This window comes from Pelobates fuscus, chromosome 7 (assembly GCF_036172605.1).
Source record: "Pelobates fuscus isolate aPelFus1 chromosome 7, aPelFus1.pri, whole genome shotgun sequence".
Taxonomy (NCBI): domain Eukaryota; kingdom Metazoa; phylum Chordata; class Amphibia; order Anura; family Pelobatidae; genus Pelobates; species Pelobates fuscus.
In genome coordinates this window covers 68,434,634-68,462,366 of record NC_086323.1, presented here as the reverse complement: position 1 = coordinate 68,462,366, position 27,733 = coordinate 68,434,634, and the positions used below count along the sequence as shown (strand labels likewise).

At 43.6% G+C, this 27,733-nt stretch overlaps 1 protein-coding gene across 1 annotated transcript in view; it reads left to right on the top strand.

Moving 5' to 3' along the window:
• The window catches only part of HFM1 (helicase for meiosis 1), a 218,622-nt gene that overhangs the window by 155,956 nt on the left and 34,933 nt on the right, over window positions 1–27,733 (top strand). Inside the window, exons 21-26 of the mRNA XM_063428059.1 lie at window positions 982–1,073; window positions 2,887–2,993; window positions 3,657–3,704; window positions 13,778–13,875; window positions 15,067–15,198; window positions 17,029–17,114. Of these exons, the coding sequence (XP_063284129.1) occupies window positions 982–1,073; window positions 2,887–2,993; window positions 3,657–3,704; window positions 13,778–13,875; window positions 15,067–15,198; window positions 17,029–17,114 (563 nt within the window). The remainder of the gene's footprint in view (window positions 1–981; window positions 1,074–2,886; window positions 2,994–3,656; window positions 3,705–13,777; window positions 13,876–15,066; window positions 15,199–17,028; window positions 17,115–27,733) is intronic.

The following is a 27,733-nucleotide window of genomic DNA, read 5'->3' as shown; positions in this document are numbered from 1 at the left end:
CGGAGACCACTGCCAAAACACTATAAAACCTGTACACAGGGGTACTGTTGCACTCATGAGACATCGTTGCATACAAATATGTGTATTTTATTGCAGTAAAAGCAAACAGTATTATGACATTCCCAGTTGAAATGACATGCAGAACTAACAAAACAACATTTCTTAATTTCTCACATTTTCTTAGATTTTATTCATATATAAATTATGTTTCATATATGAATATTTGATGTGAAGTGAAAGCCCTGTTTCTCCTGAACAAAGTGATATATAATAAGTGTAGATGCACTTCATATGAAAGAGGTGAATTATGGTTGTACAGACATATATCTCAGATTACAGGTTTTGTTTTGATTTTGTTTTGATCAGAACTTGTAGAATTGCCTCCATCCTAAAGGGGTTAACTATTAGTGTTTCAGAGAGTTTTACACACTCTGTATTGTACAGTATGTGGTGCTCTCCGATGTTCAATACATATTTTACATGTTTATCAATGGTCTTATTGTGTCTGATATATTTGTTCACATGTATGCAGAGAAAAACAAAAGTTTATACAAAGAAAACAAACTTTTCAAAAAGTGAGACTGTTTCTACAAAACACAAATACATAAAAACATTTTTTTTTGCTTAAATTGTCATAAAATTGTTGCAGTTTGAGTTGTGACAAACACTTTAAGATTGTTTTGACTTTCCAAACGATCACTATTTAAAAAAATCTATATAATTTCTTTGATATTTATTTCACAAACTAAATCTTAGCAATAAATCAGAAAATAAAAAGTCCTGCCTTCATATTTCTTTATTTAACCCTCATATTATTATAATTTTCTGTTGACCAAATATATTCAGGGCTTGGGAAGTACTAGATTAATTATTCCCTCTATGCTGACAACTACTTTGTTTTTAGTTAAATACTCTTTAGTTACATACTCTTCCAATATTAAGTAATGTTTTACTTTTTAATGTTTGTATTTCTCATCCTAGAGACCGGAAAGCTAATGGCATCATACTATATTGCATTTGACACAGCAAAGTTATTTCACAGAATTAGTGGAATGGAAACTTTGTCAGAAATGGTAATAATTTTTGTACAAAAATAGTAAACTACTGATTTTTTAAAACAATAAATAAACTTGCATTTATTTATGTAAATAACAGACGCAAACATCTTAGACATACTTCTTGTCTGCTACATGTCTATTTTTGAAATTGAGGTATATTAAGTTGCAGATGACAAATACAATTTAGCCATAATAGGAGTGTGTTAATCACTGCATTCTATGTCCTCAATACAACAATATCCGAATGAGGTGTTGCCATAAACACAATTTAGCACACAATATAGAAAAGGATAGAAACAATTGTTAATTGAGTCCATGTAGTTTTCAGCAGTGGAAATACCGTAAATTCAACCTTCCCAAAAGTTATTTAATCCTATACCAAAAAGTTGCATGAACAGGGAATCAAATGAAAATGGAGTCCTGAAGTTGATTCTGTATGAAAATGTTGTTTTAACTGCAATGATGACATATACTAACTCTGCAACCCCACTCTCCCAATAAGAAATAAATAAAAAAAAAAAAAATCACATTCACATGGCTTTTGAAGGCTTGGATTCTGACTTTTTATTTTATTTTATTTTATTTTTTTACTTTTTGTGTATTGAGTGCCAATCTTTCTAATAGATGAACCCTTAAGAATATTAGAAGTGCAGTGTGGCAGTAGAAAAGTTAAAATTGCTAAGTTCAGGTTTGATATTAATACACCACACACTTAAATATTTTCTAAAAATAAAAATGAGGATAGTATAACATTTAACCCCTTAAGGACCAAACTTATAGAATAAAATTAAATAGGAAAGCTCTATATATCTTAACACTTATTTTAGTATTAAAGAAATACTCCAAGCACCATAACTACTCCTAACGAGCTTATCAGTGTCAGTTAATCACTATCTGCCAGTGAGCTAAGCCCTTCACTGCTGGGCTTAATTCAATACAGAGTTTCCAGCTCTCTGAAGAGCAGGAAACATTGCTCAGTTGACACCAGCTAAAGTGCCAAACTGTTAGCAAATGTTTTTACTACTTTTTAGGATGTGCCAGGGCACTACTGGTACCATAACCACTACAAAGCACAGCTTCCTGTAGAGCAAGCATGTCAAACTCAAATTCTAACACAAGCCAAATAAACAAGGTTTACGTTTATGTGGGCCACAAAAAAATAAAAACTTAAATTTTCATAGAAACGTGGGTTTATTTTGAAAAGTACAGTATAAAAAAGTTGCCTGACACTGCAGGGCTTCAAAGTAAACAAAGGAGCAAATTTATTTTAAGGAGACGTGCATTTACATAGAACCAATGTTTCGGTCCAACTAACTACACATGACGTTATCTTGTTGATTTTGAAGTCCTATGAGTGTGCTCCTCGAACATACACAATAGTCTCCTAATGCTTTCCTATAGGAAAACATCGGGAGGCTATTGTGCATGTGTGGCAAAAAGCTGTGTTGGCTGAAAAATGAGTTGCATTTGTGTGTGTGTCAGTGTGTATGTATGTATGTATGTGTGTCTATGTCAGTGTGTATGTGTGCCTCAATATGTATTTGTATGTATGTGGGTTTGGAGGCCGACCAGCCGGGGGCCTAGACCTTGACTTGTTTAAGGGGCCCCTAAATTTCTGATGGCGGCCCTGACTCTAACCCACTGCCCCGCTCCCTCCCCGAAGTTAATACACTGCCCTCCCCCCAATTTAACACACTAAAGGGGTGTAAGACATTCATCTGGTTGTTATAATTTTCTAAATCGTCTAAATTCTATTAAAATATATGGTGATGTCTTAAATTCTGATGTATCTTATTTTCAAAAAACACTGAATTAATTCTAATTGCAGATTGCAATGATATCAACATGCAATGAATTTTCAGATCTACAATTAAGGATGAGTGAGAAGAAGATATTGAACACTTTGAATAAAGACAAAAACAGGGCAACTATTCGGTAAGATTCAATTAAAAAAAGAGAGAAACCTATTAGTCCATATTGGTATTTGATATGTATTTATACTGTTTAGTTTTCTTTCCTTATTAGTTTTTCAGTTATGATGAGTGGAATGCACATTGTTTGTGTTATGAAATACTTTCTCTGATGAATATTAACCCAGGCTCTAAAGGTTTTTATACAGAGAGTAATCATTGTAATACATTTAGGTAACCTGTGGATTTAATGAATACGATAGCATTAGGAATACAAGCATGTATTCCTAATGTTATAGTGTTCTACTCTTTATTTAGCTTAAGTCCCCCCCACCCCAAATTTTAAATAAAAAAAAAAAAGTTATACTTACCTTTTTCTAATGCGGAGTCTCACTCCGTGCAGCCGCCCACTCGCTCTCCCACGATGTCTTCATGGACACTGTAGCCTTTTCTTCTCTCATAGAGAAGCATTGGGGACAAGAAGCATGGCAAGCATCATGCTTGTCCAATCAAATGTTTCTCACAGGGAAGCATTAAAACTTTTAAAATCTCAAAAAAAAAATATTGCCTTTCATTTATGTAAACTTTTTACATTAATAATCCAATATGTAGTACCACTGTTCTGCGGTACAAAAAGTAAAAATCATACTTTCCTATTTGTTTAATTATATTTGTACTTTATATGTAGGTATCCAATGGAGGGAAAGATCAAATCTAGAGAAATGAAAGTGAATTGGTAAACCTTTTTTATTCAACTATATTACTGCTGAAATTCCTATTTTTATTAAAATGTGCCTAGCAAGATGTATTTTTAACAGCTTAAATAAGCTGCATGTTTTTTGTACTCATAAGATAATTCTTGCAGTTTTTACTGATGAATTCAGTTGTTTGTATGTCTAAAAGACATTGGCCTTACTTAATGGTCCAATTTAGCAACCCATACAGCGGGAAATACTCTTGATCTCGTCAATCTCTGTACCACCTCTAATCTCTCCTACTGTTCTCCATCTATACTGCCTCCCTCGGTAAACTCATTAGCTTCTTTGGCTTCCAATATCATTTCTATGCAGATGACATGCAAATCTATCTGTCCTCTCCTGATCTCTCCCCGTCCCTCTTGACTAGTGTCTCTAGACTGCCTCTCTGCTATTTCTAACTGTATGGCTGCCCACTTCCTTAAACTCAACATGACCAAAACTGAAATTCTCGTCTTTCCTCCCTCAAGTGTTGCTACTCCTGTGTCTGTCTCGCTCCAAGTCAACGGTGCTAACATCAGCTCCACCAGGCAGGCTCACTGGCAGGTGTTCTCTTTGACTCCGACCTCTCCTTCACACCTCATGTTCAGTCTATTGCCAAATCCTGCCGCTTCCATCTCAAAAACATTGTGCGCATCTGACCCTACTTAACGTCAGATGCAACTAAGGTGCTGGTCCATTCCACTCGCCTTGACTACTGTAATCCGCTTCTCAGTGATCTTACGTGCTCCCAACTTGCACCGTTACAGTCCATAATGAATGCGGTGGCGTGGCTCATCTTCATATCCGCCCGCACTGCCCACGCCTCACCCTTCTGTCAGTCCCTACATTGGCTTCCTACATTGGACTTAGTTTAAAATTCAAATCTCTACATAATGCTGCTATCTATTCTCCCTAATACACAAGTATGTCCAATCTAGGCCCTTACTCTCTGCTGCAGTCCTACGTATATCTTCTGTCTGTACTCCCACCTCTGATGCCCGCCTTCAAGACTTCTCAAGGGCTGCACCGTTCCTGTGGAACTCACTTCCCTCCTCCGTCAGATGCTCACCCAGTGTCCACTCCTTCAAAAATGATTAAAAACCCACTTCTTCATAAAAGCGTATCAATTAAAGGACCACTATAGTGCCAGGAAAACATACTCGTTTTCCTGGAACTATAGTGCCCTGAGGGTACCCCCACCCTAAGGGTCCCCCTCTCGCCGGGCTCTGGTGTGAGGAAGGGGTTAAACCTACCTCTTTCTCCAGCACCGGGCGGGGAGCTCTCCTCCTCCTCTCCGCTTCCGATCCTCCCTTTCGTCTGAATGCGCATGCGCGGCAAGAGCTGCGCGCGCATTCAGCCGGTCTCATAGGAAATCATTTACAATGCTTTCCTATGGATGCTTGCGTGCTCTCACTGTGATTTTCACAGTGAGAATCACGCAAGCGCCTCTAGCGGCTGTCAGTGAGACAGCCACTAGAAGATTTGGAGGCTGGATTAACCCTAATATAAACATAGCAGTTTCTCTGAAACTGCTATGTTTATAATAAAAAGGGTTAATCCTAGAGGGACCTGGCACCCAGACCACTTCATTAAGCTGAAGTGGTCTGGGTGCCTAGAGTGGTCCTTTAAGCTGTAAATAGCTCCCGACTGACTCCTCTCTTGCAACTGTCATTAGTCTAATACTATCCTTATCTTTTGTGTCACTTTACCCCACTCCCTCTAGCATGTAAGCATGTGAGCAGGGCCCTCAACCCCTCTGTTCCTGTGTGTCCAACTTGTCTGGTTACAACTACATTTTTGTTCGTCCACCCACTGTAAAGCGCTGCAGAATTTGTTGGTGCTATATAAATAATAACATAATAATAATAATAATAATAATACTAATAAAAGACCATTATGAGGGGCGTGGCTTGACCGGGAACCAAGCTGGATGCATTAGTCTAGTGCTCCTCACCGACCCCTATACCAAAAGCTAACAAAAGAGATAAACCCACGAATTTCCCTCACCCATCCTACCCCTACAGTACCATGGACAAGCGTACACCAAGAAAGCCCACCAAAAAACAACCAGAAGCGGCCGCCACCGTGATGGATCTCTTCACGGCTTCCCGCCAACACCGCCAAGACACTCAAGATGGTGGCGGAACCAGCCCAAAGGCCCCGGCCTCTCCAACGGGCAACGATTTACCCCAGCAACAGGGCTTGCCTACCACGGAGACCGCACACATCTTCGCGGAATTGTCGGCAGTAAAAAGCTTTCTGGCCCGCGAAATAGAACGCAGCTCGAAGGCAGTGACGGCGGAGATTCACGCGCTGGGAGCACGGACCTCCGAACTAGAGCAAACGGGTGGAGACCACCGTGGTAGCACACAACGAGATGACCACCCACATCAATCTGCTCACCACACGACTCGAATCCACGGAGGCAGCTTTAGAAGACCTTGCAAATAGATCACGCCGCAATAACGTACGCATACACGGCCTACCGAGCGACCCAATGAGGGCCCGCTCACAGCCACCATCCTCGCCATCCTCAGACCCCTCCTGCCAGACATACCGGACAAACACTGGCACATCGACATAGCTCACAGAGCCCTGTGCGCCCGGAGAGAAGAAAACACACGTCCCACGGACATCATTATACGGTTCCTCCATTTTCAAACAAAGGAAGCAGTGCTACGGAGAGCTCGGGACAACCCAATAAAACACGATGGCAAAGAAATATCCTTCTTCCAAGACCTGGCCCCAATTACTCTCCAGCGTAGAAGGGAGTGGAGGCCTGTCACGGACCTCCTCAGGGCCAGCGCAGTAAGGTATGCGTGGGGACACCCTTTTAAACTGATGGTCTTTAGACAAGGAAAACCCCATGTCCTACTACCAGGCACAGACCCAGCGCCGTTTATGAGAGACCTGGGCATTACACCTCCCAATAACCTTGTACTGCCAACTACCACCCTACCAACCCTGCAGTCCCTACCAAGAGACTGGTATGCAGCAACAGAATGAGAGGGGAAGGCATAACGCTTCACACACCACTATACATCAATACCTACGATGAAATCACAACAAAAACAAAATATACAAAAAAAAAACCAAAAAAAACAACAACCGAAGAAAAAGAAGACGATATTGACCAAGCTCCTCAGCCCAACCTCCGCGCTGCCCTCGTCGCCCGAACAATCGGACACTGCACCTTGAGATTCAGCCACCTATCACCCGCAGCAGACCCTCGCAAGCACTGGACGCCACAAGAAGCGACCGCGAGAACGACCGGCACTACCGCCTACTATAGTACTCCCCGCACTCCGACCACCCTCACCGATTACACCACAGAAGGGACATCTCCCCACGCGCTATCTCCAAAGAGCCATGCCAGCTGTTCCGGCTGAGAACACGACCGACGGAGCGCACACCCCGAGAGTGCCGGCGGCGACTGCACCACATAGCAGATCTAGATCGGAGCACCTGGACACTGATGCACCACCTCGCACCGGAGCTCCGTATAGCAGCACCAACTACTTAATCACCAGAACTGTAAAGTATACCTGTGAGGGACAGGGTGTGGGATTTAGAAGCAGCACACTCACTGGCGGGAGGCGCGTGGCACAGGGGGGTAGCCAGATATACTGGGGGGGTCTGAGGGAGCGGCGGGTTGGAAGAGAGTGACCACCATAGCCCAGGGGAACCGCCTTTAACATAAAATGCCAGGCATACTGTATATACAAGCTATAACAGAGGATGGCAGTGGTCGCTGGGCTTGCAGCATAAACTCGCCCGATGGCTCGCCGGGACCCCCGGTTGCCCCTTGTGGGGCGTTGGGCAGGGGTGCGGGGCGGGGGGCGGGGGGCGGTATGTCTAGGTGCGAGATCGACTTCCGTCCCTGCTCCGCGCGCTTGCCCGTGCGCCGCGGATGCCGACCACGATTGTCCGACCCTCACTGGGAGAAACCACATCAAAACAGGGGAAATAGCGAGCATGCGGATAGAGTGTGCGGAGAGGCACCGCGGTATGCACCTGCAGAAAGATAGCGGTTGAAGCAGATAGATCTTTTATAATACCCTCACTGAGGGAAGACTATGCGTGGCTATGAGTGTGGGCATTTGCGTCCCTAGTCCACTACTCGATAAGGTTCTCACCACCATAATATCATAGAGGCAGCAACCACATCACTAGCATAACAACTGGGGGGATTTGGGCTCACTAGTCAGGCACCCCATGGCAACCAGAGCGTTGGTGTGTGCTGTCATATAATGGGTTCTACACCACAAATACCTGTTTCACTAAATGTATATTGTGATGCCTCACAGACAAGTTACCACACGTTACTGATACCAAAAAAAACCAACAACTCAAAAAATAAAAATAAAAAAAAACACACAAGGGCAAGGACCCGACATACCAAAGGTAATCAATCCTGCTAAACTAGACAGGGGCCACGACCCCCATTCACATACTCGTTCACACTGAACAAACTACCACAGGGGGAAACACCCCCGCCTAGCCCCTCCCCCACCTCACCCCGCTCCCCCCCCCCAAATTCGTGGACATCCACACCAGGCAGCACGCTGTACAACAGGGCCTCAGTCGCCCAACACCCATAGGGCCACGACACAGGAGGCCAATCGCCCACTACAATCCTAAGCAGACAGCTGCACATGAACCACTAACACCACCATAAGAGGAATGGTATTGGGGGACCTCACCGGTGACAAGGTTCATGACCCCTGCCCCCTATCGGCAATTAGTCCGACAGAGACAGGGATCCATGCACCCCCCCACGGCCTGGCAAGGGATAAGACCAGGCATGTACGGTACCACCGTACTCACTTATCCTACTTTCCCCCCCCACCCCTTAATCCCAGTTTACCCCCTACCACAGACTGTGACCACCCCTAACCCAAACCCATCTTGGTCGACCACTGACGCACTGCACACCCCCCAACACAACCACGACTTGAGCAATAGGCAAAGAGAGCAGAGGTGGGAGAGACCACCTCACCACCACGCAACCATGAACCAACGCCCCCAGGGCGCCCTCCGGCCCCCACAAATATATTTCCACTTGCCACAAGCTCAACAATTGAACAACCAGGCCATGAAGGTGATCTCACTAAACGTCAAGGGACTTAACGCCCCACGCAAACGACGCACACTTTTTAGAGAACTAAAAAGACTGAACCCAGATATTGCATTCCTACAAGAAACACACATACCCAGATCCGCCCAGGTCTGCCTCCGAGACAACACGTACCGCTTAGTCGCGGAAGCAAGAACCTTCCGAAAACGGAACGGAGTGGCAATCCTAGCACACAAGCGATGCCCTATTCACATCACACAAGTGACGTTAGACCCAGAAGGCAGATATATTCTGGCAAAAGGCCGCATTCACTCACAACCCATACACCTGATCAACATCTATGCCCCGAACACCCCGACATCTCAGTTCTGGAACCACATGTCCGATATGGTCCACTCGCTGCCCAATGGAATGGTACTATTAGGAGGAGACCTCAACACCAGCCCATCCCCAGCCGCGGACAGAAGTACATGCCCGGGGCTAACCAGGTCCCACGGCATGGGTGCACAGGACAAACTGCTCCATAACTTCATCCACACCACGGGACTTATAGACGCATGGAGAGCACAACACCCAAGCCACAAAGACTACACCTACTATTCACCCCCCATCACGACACCTACTCACGCATAGACCTATTCTTAACCAACCAAACAGGCTACACTAAAACACGAAAAACAGAAATAGGCTCTATTGCCTGGTCCGACCACGTGGACGTCGCAATATACCTAAACGGACTGCACATCCCTACCCCGTGGACGTGGAGCCTTAACACATCCCTCCTCAAAGACCCACAGGTTGTAGATGACATCCAAAAACAGATAACCACATACTTCTCAGAAAACCTAACACCTGATGTCCCTATGACAACAGTCTGGGCAGCACACAAAGCTGTGATCCGCGGCTCCCTCATCAAAATATCAACACATAAAAAGAAACTTAAAACCCAAAAACTCACGCAATTACTTGACACCCTCTGCACGGTGGAACAGCGACATAAAACAGACCCGACTCCACAAGCATTCCAAAACCTCCACGACACACACCTAGCCATTAGACGACTACTAGTAGACGAAACTGCACATGCTATGACCTGGACCAAAAGGACATACTATGACAAGTCCAATAAAATGGACACCTTACTCGCATGCACGTTGCGGCCCAGAACAAACCACCCCCATATTACCGCAATAAGAGCCCCAGACGGCTCACTTCAAACCTCACCGACCGAGATAGCTCGCACCTTCACGGCCTTCTACAAAGCACTGTACAATCACTCACCACACGGCGGCACATCCAGCGCAAACATCCAACAAGCTACCTCCGAATTTCTATCCCGCCTGACACTTCTCAAACTCTACACAACCGCAATAGTAGAATTAGCCGCGCCCATAACCAAAGACGAAATAGACGCAGCTATCTCCTCCCTCAAAAGCAACAAAGCCCCCGGTCCGGACGGATTTGAGGGGAGCTACTACAAAACCTTCCGGGAGGAATTACTCCCGCACATGGAAGCTCTATTTCAAGATCTAATGACAGGGACCCCACCGATCAAAGACATGACGCAGGCAAACCTCATACTCCTCCCCAAACCGGACAAAGACCACACCCAACCAGAAGCATACCGACCCATCTCACTCATAAACCATGACAGCAAAATTTTCGCCAAAATACTAGCCACAAACTCAACCCATACATGGCGAACCTAATCCACCCAGACCAAGTCGGATTCATCCCAGGCAGACAACTATTCGAAAACACACGACGAAACATCGACATAATCTGGACACTGACCACGGCCAAAATCCCATCCCTAGCCCTCTCCCTCGATGCCGAAAAGGCGTTCGACCGAGTAAACTGGCCTTACATGTTCACTCTCCTAGAACACTTAAACTTACCCCCACCATTCATTACAGCGATACGTGCACTATACACAGACGTATCAGCACAAATAAAGATAACTGGGGCGAACTGCCCTCAATTCAACATAACCAACGGCACCCGACAAGGATGCCCCCTATCGCCATTACTTTTTGTGCTAACGCTCGAACCACTTCTCCAAGCGATCAGGGAACACCCACTGATCACAGGAGCCAAGATAGAGGACCAGGAATATCTAGTATCCAGATACGCAGACGACGTCCTCCTAACCCTAACCAATCCCATTCCATCCATACAAGCACTACTCCCACTCCTACAGACATACGGCACCCTCTCGGGTTACAAAGTAAACATGGAGAAGTCATGCACTCTCCCACTCCACCTCCCATGGACGGACATCGCCCAAATCACATCTGACCACCACATCCGAGTCTCACCCAAACACCTCACATCCCTCGGAATTAAACTACCGGCAGAACCATCGGCGCTACACAGACTAAACTACACACCCATGATAGCAAAACTCATATCAGACATGGAGGCCTGGGCGGACAAACCCATATCATGGATCGGGAGAACACATTCGATTAAAATGATTGTCCTCCCCCGTATCCTATTCCTATTCCAAGCCCTGCCCATTCCTATAACCAAACATGACCTGGTTCCCCTACAACGAGCAATCGACCGATTTATATGGCAAAACAAGAGGCATAGAGTTTCCCGCAACATCCTATACCGACCCAAAACCAGAGGAGGCTTGGGACTACCCCACCTACACTTTTATTACATTGCAGCCCAACCCATTGATAGCCCTATGGCAAACGCCCCCAGAAACTAGAAGGTGGGTCGATCTGGAATCAATCCTTATGAAATCAGACCTCCCATATTTCTATATCTGGACCCCGAAAGAGCACAGAGCCCAAGAACAGCATGCCCCTCCATCACCAACTCCATCCAGGTATGGGACAGATTCGCCCTTAAGTATGAACTAACAACCACACCCTCCCCCCTCACCCCTTTATATCGCAATCGGGCCTTTTTACCAGGCATGAGACCCAGGGACTTTAGGGGCCTAGAGAGAGCTATCCTCCAACGTGTCCACGTGTAGGCGACACAATTATTTCCTTCCCAGAACTACAAATTAGAGCGACCCTGGCCCCCACAGACTTCTTTCGCTATCTTCAACTCAGACACTATGCCACCCAAACACCGGTGAAAGCTGCCGCCAAAGCCAAACAGACCTTCTTCGAAAAAATCTGCCAAGCAGAACAATACCAAAGGGGCATGACCACCCAGCTTTACTCCCACCTCTGCTCCACCACACGAGAATGGGGCGACCTCCACTACACAGACAAGTGGGAAACTGACCTGGGGGAAACTTTAGAGGGAGTCGACTGGCAGGACATTTGGGAGACCAACTCCAAAACATCCATATGTGTTCTACAGCAGGAACAGTCGTACAAAACAATGTTCCGGTGGTATACCACCCCAGTCCAACTATATCATATGAAAAAGACACCTACCGACCTATGCTGGCAAAACTGTGGAGAGAAAGGGACGTACACCCACATGTGGTGGCACTGCCCCAAAGTAAAACTTTTCTGGGCGGAAATCCAAACATTATCAGCCCAAATTCTAGCCAGACCGGTAGAACTAAATCCATGGACATTCCTTGGCCCAGACCTGGCTACAACCAAACACACCTCCAATGACCACAGTACTCAATAAAATCAAAGAATGCCACCTCATGGACAAGCTCACAGCCCAAATACGGGGCTCCATGAAAAAATTCACTAAGACTTGGGAACCCTGGGAAAATTACATTGACCAACAATGACACAGAGACAGACAGGGGAAGTGCTACCCAAAACAAAAGACCAAGACACCCCCCCCCCCCCCTCCCTTCCCTCCTCCCCACCATCCTAGTTCTTCTCCAGAGGGCCAACTAACCGGTACTCCGGTCCTTCGTTCTACTCCCAAACAAGTTAACAATGTTTTGTTTTCTTTTCTTGCTAAAAACAATGACAATGAGCAGCTACAAAACATGTGTAACATATATGGAATATATTGTGAGCCACTGTTTCTACTCGTATGTATAACACTGAACAAAAATTGGGCTTTTGCATAAGCCACACTGTACACTATGTGATCACTATTGTCATTGCAAAATAAAGAATCATAAAAAAATAAAATAAAAGACAATTATGAGAGCTGTTTATTGTAGGATTCATTCCCAATTTTGTCTCTAAATAGCTGCCATAAAGAACAAGAACCATAAGCTACTAATTACCAACAGATTTCTGAACTTGCTTCTTTTTTACTGGCTTTCCACCAATAACATATCTTTGCAATAAGATCAACCACTTGCAGACTAGCCACTTGCTGGTAGAGCACAGAGACACATGGTGTGTAAGCTGTCACCATAGCAACCACGACATCCTGGTAAATTTGCTCAACCTGAGCATGTGTACTTTACCCTATTTCACAGGAGTAATTGACAATGTATTAAACTGTTTATTTTGTGCCATAAAAGATTATGCTATGTAAATGGTTTATTCAAATGACACATGCAGGTGTCTTACATAAAGACAAATGTTATGTTTTATAACATGTGTCTGGCCTTTTCTTAAATTTTATTGCTTTTTGATATGGTTTAATATGCTTCGATTTTGTGCTTTATGGATTCATGGAATGCCATATAGCTAACATATTTTTCTGCACCAGACCTGAAGTTTGCAAGTTTTGAAGGTTAGCAGTAGCTCTTAAAAGTAGTGTCAGTATTAAAAGTCATTTGCTAAGTAGAGCTTAGCAGCTCCCTTAGAGAATAATGGGGGACATTAGCCACTGCTTAGCACTTGCCATTAAGTATTGTCAGCCAGCAGCTCCCTGTCACTACTGTTTTCAGTCTGTAAGCAAATGGCAAGTTAACAACTAGCGAGTGGCCGATAAAATTTAATTAGTCAACGATACTAATATCTATCTATCTATAACATCTATCTATCTTACACTTCTATTTTTCTTGCTATCAATTTGTGTAGCTGTATTTTCTCATTTATACCACTTTTGTTATTTAAGGTATGCAGTATCTAACAGGATGTTTGTATGTCTCTATAGCCTTATACAGGCCCAGCTTGGATGTCTACCTGTTCAAGATTTTTCACTGACACAAGACATGGCGAAGATTTTCAGGCATGGCACCAGAGTTACTAAATGTATGCATTTTATTTAAAGTTTTCAATTTGATGTTTACAAAATATATAATTATTTACTGAAAAATATGGAATAAGAAAACAAAGGGTTACTCCAAGCATCATAAGCATTACAGCCCATTGTAGAGTGTATGATGTGAGGAGTATTCTGGCACCATTCTCTGGTAATGGGGGAAAATAACTTTGCAATGGTTTCCCCTCTTACCTGTATCTCCACTGGAAATTGAATATCTTTGGAGGTCTGGTGACATGCATCCTGTTTCTGCCCATGTACCATTCTCAAGCTGTTTATATACATGGAGAGCTACTGATTTTCTTAAAGCTTCATCAGCCCATGCTAAGCCAATCAGTGGAGCCCCTGTTCCAGCGGCAGTCCAAGGCTTCCTTTAGAAGAATTTCTAAATGCAGATGTGGACGGGGACATATAGAAACAATGCTGCAAAGCAGACTTTGGGGTGAAACTGGTCATGAATGGTTTAACCCTTACATGTAAGGTAGAACCTGGGACCTCCAGGCACCTTAAAGGAACACTATAGGGTCAGGGACACAAACATGTATTCCTGACCCTATAGTGTTAAAACCACCATCTAACCCCCCTGGGGCCCCTCTTGCCTCCCTAAATATATTAAAATCTTACTTGTATACAAGTCTACAGCTGCTGGCCCTGCCCCTGTCTGCCTCTGAAACTGCCTGTTGTCTGCTGACATCATCAGATGTTGTGGTCTGAGCCAATTACAATTCTTCCCCATAGGATTGGAGACTGTTAAGGAGGCAGATCAAAGGCAGAGCCAGCACAAGTCATACACAACCCTGGCCGATCTGCATCTCCTCATAGAGATGAATTGAATCAATGCATCTCAATGAGGAAAGTTTAGTGTCTGCAGGCAGAGGAATACTAATGCTGCTCACTGTGCAACGCTGCCCCAGGAAGCACCCTTAGCAGCCATCTGAAGAGTGGCCAGTGGAGTTATCACTATGCTGTAATGTAAATACTGCATTTTTTCTGAAAAGACAGCAGAACGCCTGAAGGGAATGATTATACTTACCAGAACAAATGAAATAAGCTGTAGTTGTTCTGGTTAGTATAGTGTCCCTTTAATAACGTTTTGTAATAGTGTCCTTTGTGTTCCTTTTGGCTGCTTGGTACTATATAATGGGGGAAATTAAAAAACTTTTTTTCTCTGTATTTTCAAGGTTTGTCTGAGTTTTTAGGGTTGCAAGAAAATAAGTTTTTTGCATGTTTAAATGCATTGATCTTGGCAAAGTGCTTCAGATGTAAGCTATGGGAAAACTCATCACATATAGCTAAACAACTTGAAAAAATTGGTAAGTTAAATGTGCTTTTAATTCAAATAAAGAAATGTTATGTAATAATCATAACAACACAAACGGATGCATTACACTAGGATTTCTTTAATTATGCAAATACAGTAATACTTTATAGAGCTTAAAATAGAATATTTGCACTGTGATAAATTGCTAGTAATCTTCAATGGCAATTATTAACATTTTAAAGTTTGCAGAAATTGTTATGCTATCCTTAAAATGTCATTACATTTATCTGAGCAGGAAGTATGAGTTTACTGGAAAACAATTCATACATAACTTGAAAGTAAGTGACACATAAATTACTAGGGTGCTGATTGGAATGGCTATAAAGACACATTCTATAGGTGCTAGCTGATACCATTGGTTCCAGCTCCTACCACCTCAAAATGATATACACATTGGGTGAACCGTGATTCTGCACCCTTTTTTCTGTCTGTGTTGTAGCATGAAAGTAAACATAAAGAAACATTAGTATAAAGCTAAGTAACAAACGCCATGTCTTTTGTTTATGTGTTAATTGTGTTTATATTTATTTTGTCATAGTATTTCATTTGTTTAGACAGGCAAGGATCTAATAAGGAGATCCCCTATTAATAACTATTAATGAACTTAACAGTTTATGACCAATGCTAATTTAGAGATGCGCACACACACACACATATATATATATATATGTATATATATATATATATGTGTGTATTTTTTTCAGCAGTATTGTTTATTATTATATATGATTATTTTTATTTTTTATTTTTTTTAAGCGCCACCAAATTCTTCAGCTCTGTACAATGGGTGGGCTAACACTTATATAAGTGTATATATACAGTATATAGAAATATATATATATAGAAAAACAAATATATATATAAATATTAAAAATCTGGCACTCTACCTTTACTGGCCTTAAATCCAAACAACCCTGGTGCTGCACAGCATTAGATTTCTATAGGAAGTGAAGAGATGAGAGCACTCAATGGATTTTTCAAACAAGAAGATCTTGATAGAGACATGCGGATCGAAACGTTGATTTTCATTATTTGATACAATATAACCTACTTTGTTTGAAAAATCCATTGAGTGCTGTCATCTCTTCACTTCCTATATGTATGTATGTGTGTATGTATATGTGTGTGTACTGTATGCGTGTGTGTATATATATATAAATATAACATTTTTAAAAAAAATTAATTCAGTGCAAAAAAGTTTTTAGGAAAAATAGTATCAGTAATGAGTTAGGCAACAAGTAGAGAAAAACGCAGTAGGGCAAGACGCAGTAAAAAAGTAGAAAACCCAACAGGCAATATTCTTTAAGGTATCACAATTAATTAATACGTCAGCATGGAAACTGAACACTTTACAAGACAGCTTATCAAGTATATATTATAAAGTTAATTAAAAAAAAAAAAAAATAGGCATGCTTTAAGGGTTAGTATAAACCTTTTCTGGACAATTATTTTTAGAATTATTTTGCTCTATTTGGGCACTCTTGATAAGGTCCACCCATTTATTTCATTAAGGTAAATAAAAGTTACCTTGAATGCAGAGCTGACTGAGGTCCTCCTGGCTTATAATTATTTTTGTTCTAAGAAAGTAAAAATGAGTTTTCTTCAGGTGTAATTGGGGTTGTAGTGTAAATCCAAAAGTAACCTGTGTAATGGCTTATCACGTCTCTAGAATGCATTACTGGCATCATAGTCCCATAAAATATAGTTAACAGTTATAACTCTGTAGTTATATTAACATATAAGCAAGTGTGCCTTGGTTCATGTCAAAATGAGATTGTGGCATTTAATATTGTTGTAACTTAACATTTTCAACTGCACACAGGTGTCTCATTGTCCAATGCTATGGTTAATGCTAATCTCACAACATTTAAAAAAATAGAAGATACCAATGCAAGAGAACTTGAGCTGGTATGTATGGTATTATTCACAGACTTTAGACATTGTTTTCTCTTCTTTAAAAATGATTTGTTAAAGGAACTCTCCAAGCACCATAACAACTATAGCTTGCTGATGATTAGAATATCAATTTACGTTCTAAGCCAATAAACTAAGTCCCGGCACTTCGGTGGGAAACAGCCTTTTTTTTTTATCTTAAATATGTTTGCATTGATTTCATATTGTGGTTGCAATCTGGCTACAAAATGAAATTGACAAACAAGCTCATTACTGGATGCCTGATAGTTCACTACTTCACTGCTTTAATTTCAATAGATTATAAAAGGTGCATATAACCATATGACTTTTTCAGAACCATCAAAATCATATGTTATTTGCTGTCATGAGTTTCAATTTACATTCCTCATCTCCCACTGCAATGAATTCTTGATGAGCAGACATTGGCTGCTGGATCAGTACTATAGATATTAATGTGCTGTTGGCGGCACCACTACTTACTCATGCACTTTTTTACAAATTTATATTTTAAAGATAAAATTAGAAAAGGTGGCTTGGGGGTCTGCAAAACAGACCACTTTATTTAAATTGCTCTCCTAGGCCAATGTATCATCTAGAACAAACATTTCCATGGTCACAAGCTTGGTCAAAATCTGCAGTTTGCTTATAATGTACCTTTGTAACAATCCATATTTTCTGTATTGTAAGCGTGAGAGAGGTGCCAAGAAAAGTGGGAAAAGAGAGAGTGAAAAAGAGAGAATCTTCCCACTGTCAAATGTGGGAATGAGATATTTAAAACATGTGGTGGGGTTGCTAGAGATACTAGACTCCATGTACAGAATTTCGATATGTATTTGTCCCAGATTTTAAGCATTACTTTTGTGGTGGGCAGTATGTTAAAGCGGCACTTTCATGCCGAATCTTGTTTTTTTTTTAACCCCCCTCCCACCTCCACTACATCCAATTGACCCACTAGTCACCCCCAAATACCCCTAAGCCCCCCCAGATTACCTCTTTTTAAATCTGTATCTTCTGCCCCGATCTATATTCAGGGTGCCGCCATCTTTGTGTGGGTAGGTGAAGTCCCTGAGGGACACGTCATCTGCCCACACTAGACAGACTGTAAGATTCCCGCACATGCCCAGTGAAACACCTGGACATGCGAACGGGAATTTCATCTATTCATTCATCCATCAGACAGACGAATGAATGAATAGAAAAAATCAGACGAACAAACTAACACTGAGTATCAGTGTTCGTTTGTTCGTTCAGTTTGTTACAAGGAGGGAGCTACCGGCTTGCTGCTCCCTCCTTGTCATATGTAAAGATAGAAGCGGCAGGGAGCAGTGCTCCCCACCACTTCATAAGCCCCCCATGTCCCCCCTCACTCTATGGGAGTCAATTTGACCCCCATAATAGCACATACCGCGAGTAGGGGCATGCCTGTGGCTGCTCACTGTTGAATTTTTTTTACATAAATTACAATAAGGGGGGCGGACCTATTGTCCTCCCCCCTCCCCACCCTGAGCGGCGGGTAGGGGCCATGAAGATAATGAGGGGGGGGAACTACTGTCCTCCCCCCCAGGCCCCCACCCCTGGGCGGCATGTGGGGGCCATAATGATAATGAACGGGGGGGACCTACTGTCCTCACCCCCTGGCCCCCACCCCTGAGCGGTGGTTGGGGGCCCAAAATAAAGAGAGGAGGGGGACCTACTGTCCTTCCCCCCCCCCGGCCCCCACCACTGTGTGGCGGGTGGGGGCCATAATGATACTGAGCAGTGGGTGGGGGCCCTAATAAAACAATAAGGGGGGACCTACTGTCCTCCCCCCCTGACCCCCACCCCTGCGCGGTGGGTGGGGGCCCTAATAAAACAATAAGGGGGGGCCTACTGTCCTCCCCCCCCCGGCCCCCACCCCTGAGCGGTGGGTGGGGGCCCTAAATAAAGATAGGGGGGGTCCCAAGCCCCTAGTCACCACCCCCCACCCAAAGCAAACTATCCCCTACCTTCCCCCCTCACCCATAAAAATAGTGAGGGTGGAATAAAATAACTAACCTGTAAAAAAAAAAAATTTTACTTACCATTTGACGTCTTCTTTTTTCTAAAATCTTCTTTCTTCAGCCCCCAAAAAGGCCAAATAAAAATCCATCATACCCGTCGCACGAGCGCCAAAAAAACATTAATCCTTGTTCGCCCTTCGAGGGCACGCCACGTACTGAGCTCCGCAGGGCTTGCCCCGCCCTGCAATTAGGCTTAGAACACTCTGATTGGTTGGTTTAAGCCAATCAGAGTGCTTTGTGTCATTTTACACAGCGTGGGAAAATTCAAAATAACTTTCCCACGCTGTGTAAAATGACACAGAGCACGCTGTGTAAAATGACACAATGACACAAAGCACTCTGATTGGCTTAAGCCACCCAATCAGAGTGCTCTGTGTCATTTTACACAGCGTGGGAAAGTTCTTAAGTAACCAATCAGAGTGTTATGAGTCAAATTACACAGCGTGGGAAAATTCAAAAGAACTTTCCCCCGCTGTGTAAAATGACACAGAGCACTCTGATTGGCTTAAACCAACCAATCAGAGTGTTCTAAGCCTAATTGCAGGGTGGGGCAAGGCTTTATAAGCCTTGACCCGCCCTGCGGAGCTCAGTACGCAGCGTGCTCTCGAAGGGCAAACAAGGATTAATTTTTGTTTGCGCTGTTTTTTTTTTTTTTTTGCGACGGGTATGATGGATTTTTATTTGCCCTTTTTGTGGGCTGAAGAAAGAAGATTTTAGAAAAAAGAAGATGTCAAATGGTAAGTTTAATTTTTTTTTTACAGGTTAGTTATTTTATTCCCCCCTCACTATTTTTAGGGTGAAGGGGGTAGGTAGGGGATAGTTTGTTTTGGGTGGGGGGGGGTGACTAGGGGCTTGGGACCCCTAGTCACCTTGATTGGGGGGGTGTTTAATTTAGGGCCCCCACCCACCGCTCAGGGGTGGGGGCCGGGGGGGAGGACAGTAGGTCCCCCTCCATATCTTTATTTAGGGCCCCCACCCACCGCTCAGGGGTGGGGGCCATGGGGGAGGACAGTAGGTCCCTCCCCTATTGTTTTATTAGGTCCCCCACCCACCACGCAGGGGTGGGGGCCAGGGGGGGAGGACAGTAGGTCCCCCTCCATATCTTTATTTAGGGCACCCACCGCTCAGGGGTGGGGGCCATGGGGGAGGACAGTAGGTCCCTCCCCTTATTGTTTTATTAGGGCCCCCACCCACCGCTCAGGGGTGGGGGCCGGGGGGGAGGACAGTAGGTCCCCCCTATCTTTATTTAGGGCCCCCACCCACCGCTCAGGGGTGGGGGCCGGGGGGGGGACAGTAGGTCCCCCCCCTTATTGTTTTATTAGGGCCCCCACTCAATATACCTATAGGCTGCTCACTGCTTACTACACATGCCCCTACTTGCGATATAGCGAGTAGGGGCATATTATTTACTAAAACTAAGTAATCTTTACTTAGTATTAGTAAATGTGGCTGACAGACCAATTTAGGTCTTTCAGCCTTTTAGTAGATAGCTCCCTGATACCGTGGGAATAAGGGAGTTATCTACTAAGCGGCTGCAAGATGCAGCCGCGGCAATGAATAGGATCAGAGTTTCATTCATTAGAATGAAATTCCGATACGACCAAAGTGCAGAATTGCGTTCTAAAAGAAACAAACATACTGTTCTCATTCAGTTAGAACGCAATTCGGCAGTTTCGTCTAAAATGACAGGAAGCATCACAGGAACACAGAGGAAAGGTAAGGATTATGGGAAAATTGCTCTGACCAGCGGAAATGAAGCACACTTTGTTCCTCCGCTGGTCAGAACTGGTCAAGCGGAGGAATCCTCCATAAGGCAAATAGTCCCTACTTTGTCTTATGATTTTAAAGAAAACTAAAGAAGACAGGAAGAAAAGAATAACAGATCCCGAGAGAGGAGGAGAAGAGGAAGAGATTGAGGAAAGGTAAGTTCGGCATGACAGTGCCGCTTTAAGCGTATTAGGTCTCGAGGACTTAGGCAACCACATTAGATATTGAACCCTTTTTGGCAGTGGTCCACTGTGACTCAATATCGACCCATTGGGATGCTGTAGTTGAGCTGTGAGCTCCTATTGAATGGTTAAGAAGTAGGATGACAGTTGAACATCAGGGATGCCTATACCGCCATACAGAGTTTTTCTGGCAGCGTTGCTTTTAGATGTGCAGGCTTTGCGCCTACCATTAATGAATCAGTCTATATGGAATTGTGGGGTTGGTAGGTATGTTGTGGGGAGTTCAATCGGTAAGGAGTGGAACATGAGTTAGCGTTTTGGTAGTAGCATCATCTTGGCAGATCATTTTTAGTTAGTCTAAACCCAAGATAAACAATATGGTCATCCTTCCAGTCATACTGAAACCTATGTTTAAGGGTTTGAATCACCTGTTTCTCTAAGTGGACGGGAATCTTAGTCGTGTTCCGTTTGCAATGAGAGTATTTACTATACTCCTGCAGAGTACTAGTAAGAGCGGGAAGTGAGGCGAGCGGTCGTGTAATAGTCAATAGGACGTCATCTGCAAAAAAGCTCAATCGAGATGCTCGTGTCCACTCTAATATTATTCGCTAGAGGTTCTAAAGCTAAAACATATAGTAGAGGTAAGAGAGGGCACCCCTGGTGCATGCCAATTGTTATAGCAAACAGTTCTGATAAACACCACTTTTGCAGTAGGTAGATTATAAAGAGCTCTGACCGAGGCCAAAAACAATCCCAGGAATTGGAATATTCAAAGCACAGGTTCCAGAAAGATAGCATGACGCCTTTGCCTTGTGCATCGAGTGAATAGGATCTAGCACTCTCCTCGCGTTACCTCTCACAAACCCTACTTGATCTGGATGGATCAGTGATGGAAGTACTCCTGTTAGCCTATTGACCAAGAGCTTTGCATAAGCTTGACGTAATAATTGAGCAGGGAAATTGGTCTGAAGTTTTTGCACCTTGTAGGGCTTTCAGAAGAGTTATTAGCATAGCTGATAACATTTCTTTTGAGGTGAACCAACTCGTTGAAAAGATGGTGAAGGTATCGGGCCTAGACACACTTTAACTTTTTATAGTATACATTTTATAGTATACATTATAGGCTGTCTGGTCCTGGGGATTTACTAGAGGGAGGTCCCTCTATGGTGGAGATTATCTCCTCAATCGTGAAAGGCAAAGCTATACCCTCATTCTGTTGTGGTGAGAGAGATGGAGTTTCTATAGAGGCTAAGTAAGTGTAAGCTTCATCTGGGGAATTGTGATGCAGGGTGGAATCCTTGATAAAAAAAAAAGGCAAATTTGTTACTAATTGGCCGAGGAGGTTTATCAATCTCTTGTTCAACTCTGAAGTGAGGTATGAGAGTCTGGAATGTGCCTGTTGGCTTTTAAGTTTGGCAGCCAGTATTTATCCTGCTCTGTTGCCTTGCGTGTAATGAGATAGTATGAGATAGTTTAGGTAGTAGTCTTAGTTTGGCTTCTGATATTTTTGAATGCGATTGTAATATCTCATCCCATATCTGTTTGCCAGACCTCTTTTGATCCGCTCTATTCAGTTCTTTTAACTATTCTGACCACTCTAGAAGTTGTTGTTGGGACTGCTTTCTAAGATGGGATGCTTGTTTGCTTAGTAAGCATCTCACTACTGACTTTTGTGCCTGCCAGATAGTGTCTATTGTAACATCTGGGTTTAATTCGTAGAAAAATGCGTTCGATTTTCCCGTAGAATTTATAAGAACTTGGCGTCTTGGAGCAGTGATTTTTTTCTTTTACATTTCCAAGAAGGTTTGCCTTTAAAGTAGAAGTTATCAGTGATAGACTTTTCAGACTATGCCCCCAATACCCTCTCTATGTTGCTTATCATACATCCTTCAATCTGCTGTAGGTGTGGACTTTGGACGTAGCATCTGTCTATCCTGGCATAATCGTTATGTAGTGGAGAAAAGAACGTGTATTCTCTATTTGATGGGTACATCGCTCTCTAGACATCGTAAAGTTTGTATGAATTAAAAATAGTGCTCAGTCGTTTTGCAATTGTTTTGAGCACTTTGGCTCTTGCTGGTGTCTTAGTAAAGGACGTATCTAGTTTGGGCTCAAGGATGCAGTTAAAATTCCCGCAAAGTATCAGAAAATCATCCTGTACCTGTTCTATCTTTGCACAAACCTTGGTCAAGAAGGCTTTCTGGTGATAATTAGGGAATAAAAGTTAGCAATAGTATATAGACCATGTTGTTTAGTGATGATACAACAATGAGGTATCTACCTCCCGGGTCTGTAACTTTTTTGATCAGAGAGAAAGTTAATTGGTTGCTGAACATTATAGAAATGCCTTTGTACTTAGAGTACGAGATAGCATGAAATTAGTATGGAAATTTTTTGTAGTGAAACCTACAAGTGTAATTTTTTCCAAAAATATGATGTCCCTTTCTAAGTGTTTAATTTGCCTGTAGAGTGCATGATGTTCGATTGGCGCATTCAGCCCTTTCACATTATTTGATACCAATCTCATGGACAATTGTATAAACCATGCTAAAATTACTAGCTAAATGACTACCCCTCTTCCAACGCACAATCTCAATCCCTTCCCCACTCTCCCCCCCAGCGCCTCATTTGTCTCTGTCAGGGTACCTGTGGTCTCTACCTCCGAAAGAGGTAGAGACTTAGCTGTTCCTCCATCCAGACGGCCTGATGGCCCCCTTCCCCATGGTCTATCCGGTCATGCAAGGCCGGCCGCGAGGGAGTGACTGCCTTTTACAGCATCTAGGCAGGAAGTTGTCATCAGGACACTCCTCCGGAACGACCTGTCACTCAATTGCTGCAGGACCAATCAGGAAGCCTCGGAGGCGTGGTTACTGCTCTGAACAGGGTATTTAACAGAGCTTCTTTCATTAGCTCATTGCCCTGTCGTGGTTCTAGCTTGTTCTAGTCACTCAGTGCTTGTGTATTCTATTATCCCTTTTGGTTTTGACCCGGCTTGTTTACCTTACTCTGCTTATCTCTGTTTCCCTTGATTCGGCTTGTCTCTCGCTTACCTGTCTTCTGTTACCCTCGACCTCGGCTTGTCTTTGACCATTCTATACTGTACTACTTACGTTAGTCCGGCCATTCTAAGGTCCGGTATACGTATCTGGCTACTGTTTGTACTCTGCGTGTTGGATCCCTGTCCCGATCCTGACATTACGACAGGGCCAATGGATCCTGCAAGTACAAACAGTCAGCTGGCTTCTCCTAGGTTTGATCCTAGGTTTGAAGCCATGGATCACAGAATGGATCAGATGGCGCTTGCGCTACAGGCTCTATTATCTCGTGCCAATAACCCACCAGAGGAGATACGTAATACCCCTGTTTCTCCTGTTGGTTCAGGTCTAGAGGTAGCCACAGTGGGTGCTTCTTCTCGCATTACCCCCCCAGTACGCTATGGTGGGGCTCCTGAGAAGTGTCGTGGTTTCTTAAACCAAATTAGTATCCACTTTGAATTGCAACCTCGCTCTTATCCTACAGATAGGGCAAAGGTAGGATTTATTATCACCCTACTTATTGAGAAAGCTCTGAGATGGGCCAACCCATTATGGGAGAACGATAACCCATTAGTTTATAACTATAACGCCTTTGTAACTGCTTTTAGAAGAACATTTGACCCTCCAGGTAGAAAGGTTAATGCCGCCAGATTACTGTTGCGTCTGAAACAGGAGAACCAAACACTGGTGGATTATGCACTAGAGTTCAGGTCTCTGGCGTCGGAGGTCAAGTGGAATGAGCAGGCGTATATGGATGTATTTTTGAATGGTTTATCTGAAGTAATCCTTGATGAGGTTGCTACCAGAGAACTCCCTGAGAATTTAGAGGATTTAATTTCGTTCATCTCTCGTATAGATGAACGTTTAAGAGAGAGACAGAACACTCGAGAGAGGAACCGGAGACCTTCTTTTAGGTTAGCCCCCGCTTTTCCAAGTCCTGACTCCACGGTATCTTTGCTTCCTGAACCTATGCAGATAGGGTATACCCGCCTCTCTGAGGAGGAAAGACAGTACAGGAGAAGAGAGGGTTTGTGTATGTATTGTGGAGTTAAGGGTCATTTACTCTCGAACTGTTCTAACCGCCCGGGAAACGCTCGCACCTAAGTCTCTCTAGAGGACAGGCCTTGGGTGTTTCTATTTTGTCCTCTACTCCTAATTATAAAGATCACAGGCTTCTGCTACCAGTTTCCTTAACTTGCGGGAGGGAAGTAGTAAGGGCTATGGCTTTGATAGATTCCGGTGCTGCTGAGAATTTTATCGACCAAGCCTTTGCTAGTAAAAACAATTTCCCATCCCAGCTAAGGGAGACACCCTTGGCCGTTGAGGCCATAGATGGTAGACCACTACTAGACCCTGTGATCTTTCGTGAGACCATACCCATTGAGTTAGGTGTTGGTGTCCTACACGTGGAGAATTTATCTCTTCTGCTCATTTCGTCTCCTTCCGTTCCCATAGTTCTGGGGTACCCATGGTTGAAATAACATAACCCTATTATCGATTGGGAGTTAGGGGAGATACTCTCGTGGGGCCAGGGCTGCCAGGATCGGTGTCTGTGCAAGGTTTCTCCATTAGCTAATATTAACATACAGGAGAATCCTACTCAGTCCACAGAGAGACAAATACCAGACCTTTACCTAGACTTAAGGGCAGTGTTTGACAAGAAGAATGCCGATTCTTTGCCGCCACACAGGTCATTTGACTGTAAAATTAAGCTTCTACCCGGGACTATGCCTCCGAGGGGCCATGTATATCCTTTGTCTGTTCAGGAAAACTCGGTTCTAGAGGAGTATATTCAGGAGAATTTAGAAAAGGGATTTATCAGGAGGTCTTCTTCTCCGGCCGGGGCGGGGTTCTTTTTCATTAAAAAGAAGGATGGCACGCTGAGACCTTGTATCGATTACCGAGGCTTGAATAAAATAACTGTCAGAAATGCCTATCCTATCCCACTGATTACCGAATTATTTGATCGTCTTAAGGGCTCCAAAATCTTCACCAAGTTAGATCTCAGAGGGGCTTACAATTTGGTGAGAATCCAGCAAGGTCACGAGTGGATGACGGCATTCAATACCCGGTATGGCCATTACGAATACACTGTTATGCCATTTGGACTATGCAATGCTCCTGCAGTATTTCAAGATTTGATTAATGAGGTACTTAGGGAGTTTCAGCATGATTGTGTTATTGTTTACCTGGACGACATACTAATACACTCTAAGGAGATTGAGACTCAACATAGACAGGTCAGAAAGGTGTTACACAAACTTCTGCAACATGGTCTATACTGCAAATTGGAGAAGTGCAGTTTTGATCAGGCTCAGGTAGACTTTCTTGGGTACGTGATTTCTGGGGAAGGTTTTAAAATGGATCCTGGTAAACTCCAATCTATTTTAGACTGGCCTTTGCCCAAAGGACTCAAGGCTATCCAAAGGTTTATTGGGTTTTCCAACTACTATAGGCGCTTCATTAAGGGTTACTCCTCTATCATTGCGCCTATTACCAATATGACCAAACAAGGGGCTGATACTAAGTTCTGGTCTGAGGAAGCTCTTGCTGCTTTTAAGACTCTCAAGGAACTTTTTGCCTCAGCTCCCATTCTAGTTCATCCTGATACGACTCTGCCTTTCTTGCTCGAGGTCGATGCTTCTGAGACAGGAGTTGGGGCTGTTCTGTCTCAAAGGTTAGGGGTGGATAAACCGTTACACCCTTGTGGTTTCTTCTCTAAAAAAATTTCTGGGCCTGAGAGCAGATATGACATCGGGGAGAGGGAATTGTTAGCGGTCATTAAGGCTTTAAAGGAGTGGAGACATTTACTGGAAGGGACACTACACCCTGTTACTATTCTAACGGATCATAAGAACTTGTCTTATATTGGGGAGGCGAAGCGCTTGTCCGCCAGGCAGGCTCGCTGGGCCTTGTTCCTCACTCACTTTAATTATGTACTTACGTATAGACCTGGTTCTAAGAACTCTAAAGCCGATGCATTGTCTCGTCAATATGAACCATCCACTATAACTGAACCACTTCTGTCCTCCATAGTTCCTAAGGGGAATATCATCGCGAACACGAATCTCAGGATTCACTCTCCATTGCTTTCTGAGATCATGAAGTTTCAGCATTTGGCACCCAAACAGACCCCTGGGGATCGACACTTCGTTCCTGCCGCTCTCCAACTGGAGGTGCTACGCTGTCTCCATAACAGTAAGGTGGCTGGGCATCCTGGCATCCGCAAGACTTATGCGCTGGTCTCTAAAGATTTTTGGTGGCCTGACTTACGCAAGGATATTAAAGAATTCATCGGGGCATGTGAAGTTTGTACCAAGACCAAGCTACCCCATTCACTTCCATGCGGATTTCTACACCCTTTAGAGGTTCCTGAAAAGCCTTGGTCCTGCCTGGCAATGGACTTCATTGTTGATTTGCCTATCTCTAAAAAGCAGACTGTCATCCTCACTGTGGTAGACAGATTTACTAAAATGTCTCACTTCATTCCCTTACCTAAACTCCCATCTTCGCCCGAATTAGCGGAGATATTCGCCAGGGAGATTTTCCGTTTGCATGGGATACCTTCCCAGATTGTCTCTGACAGAGGC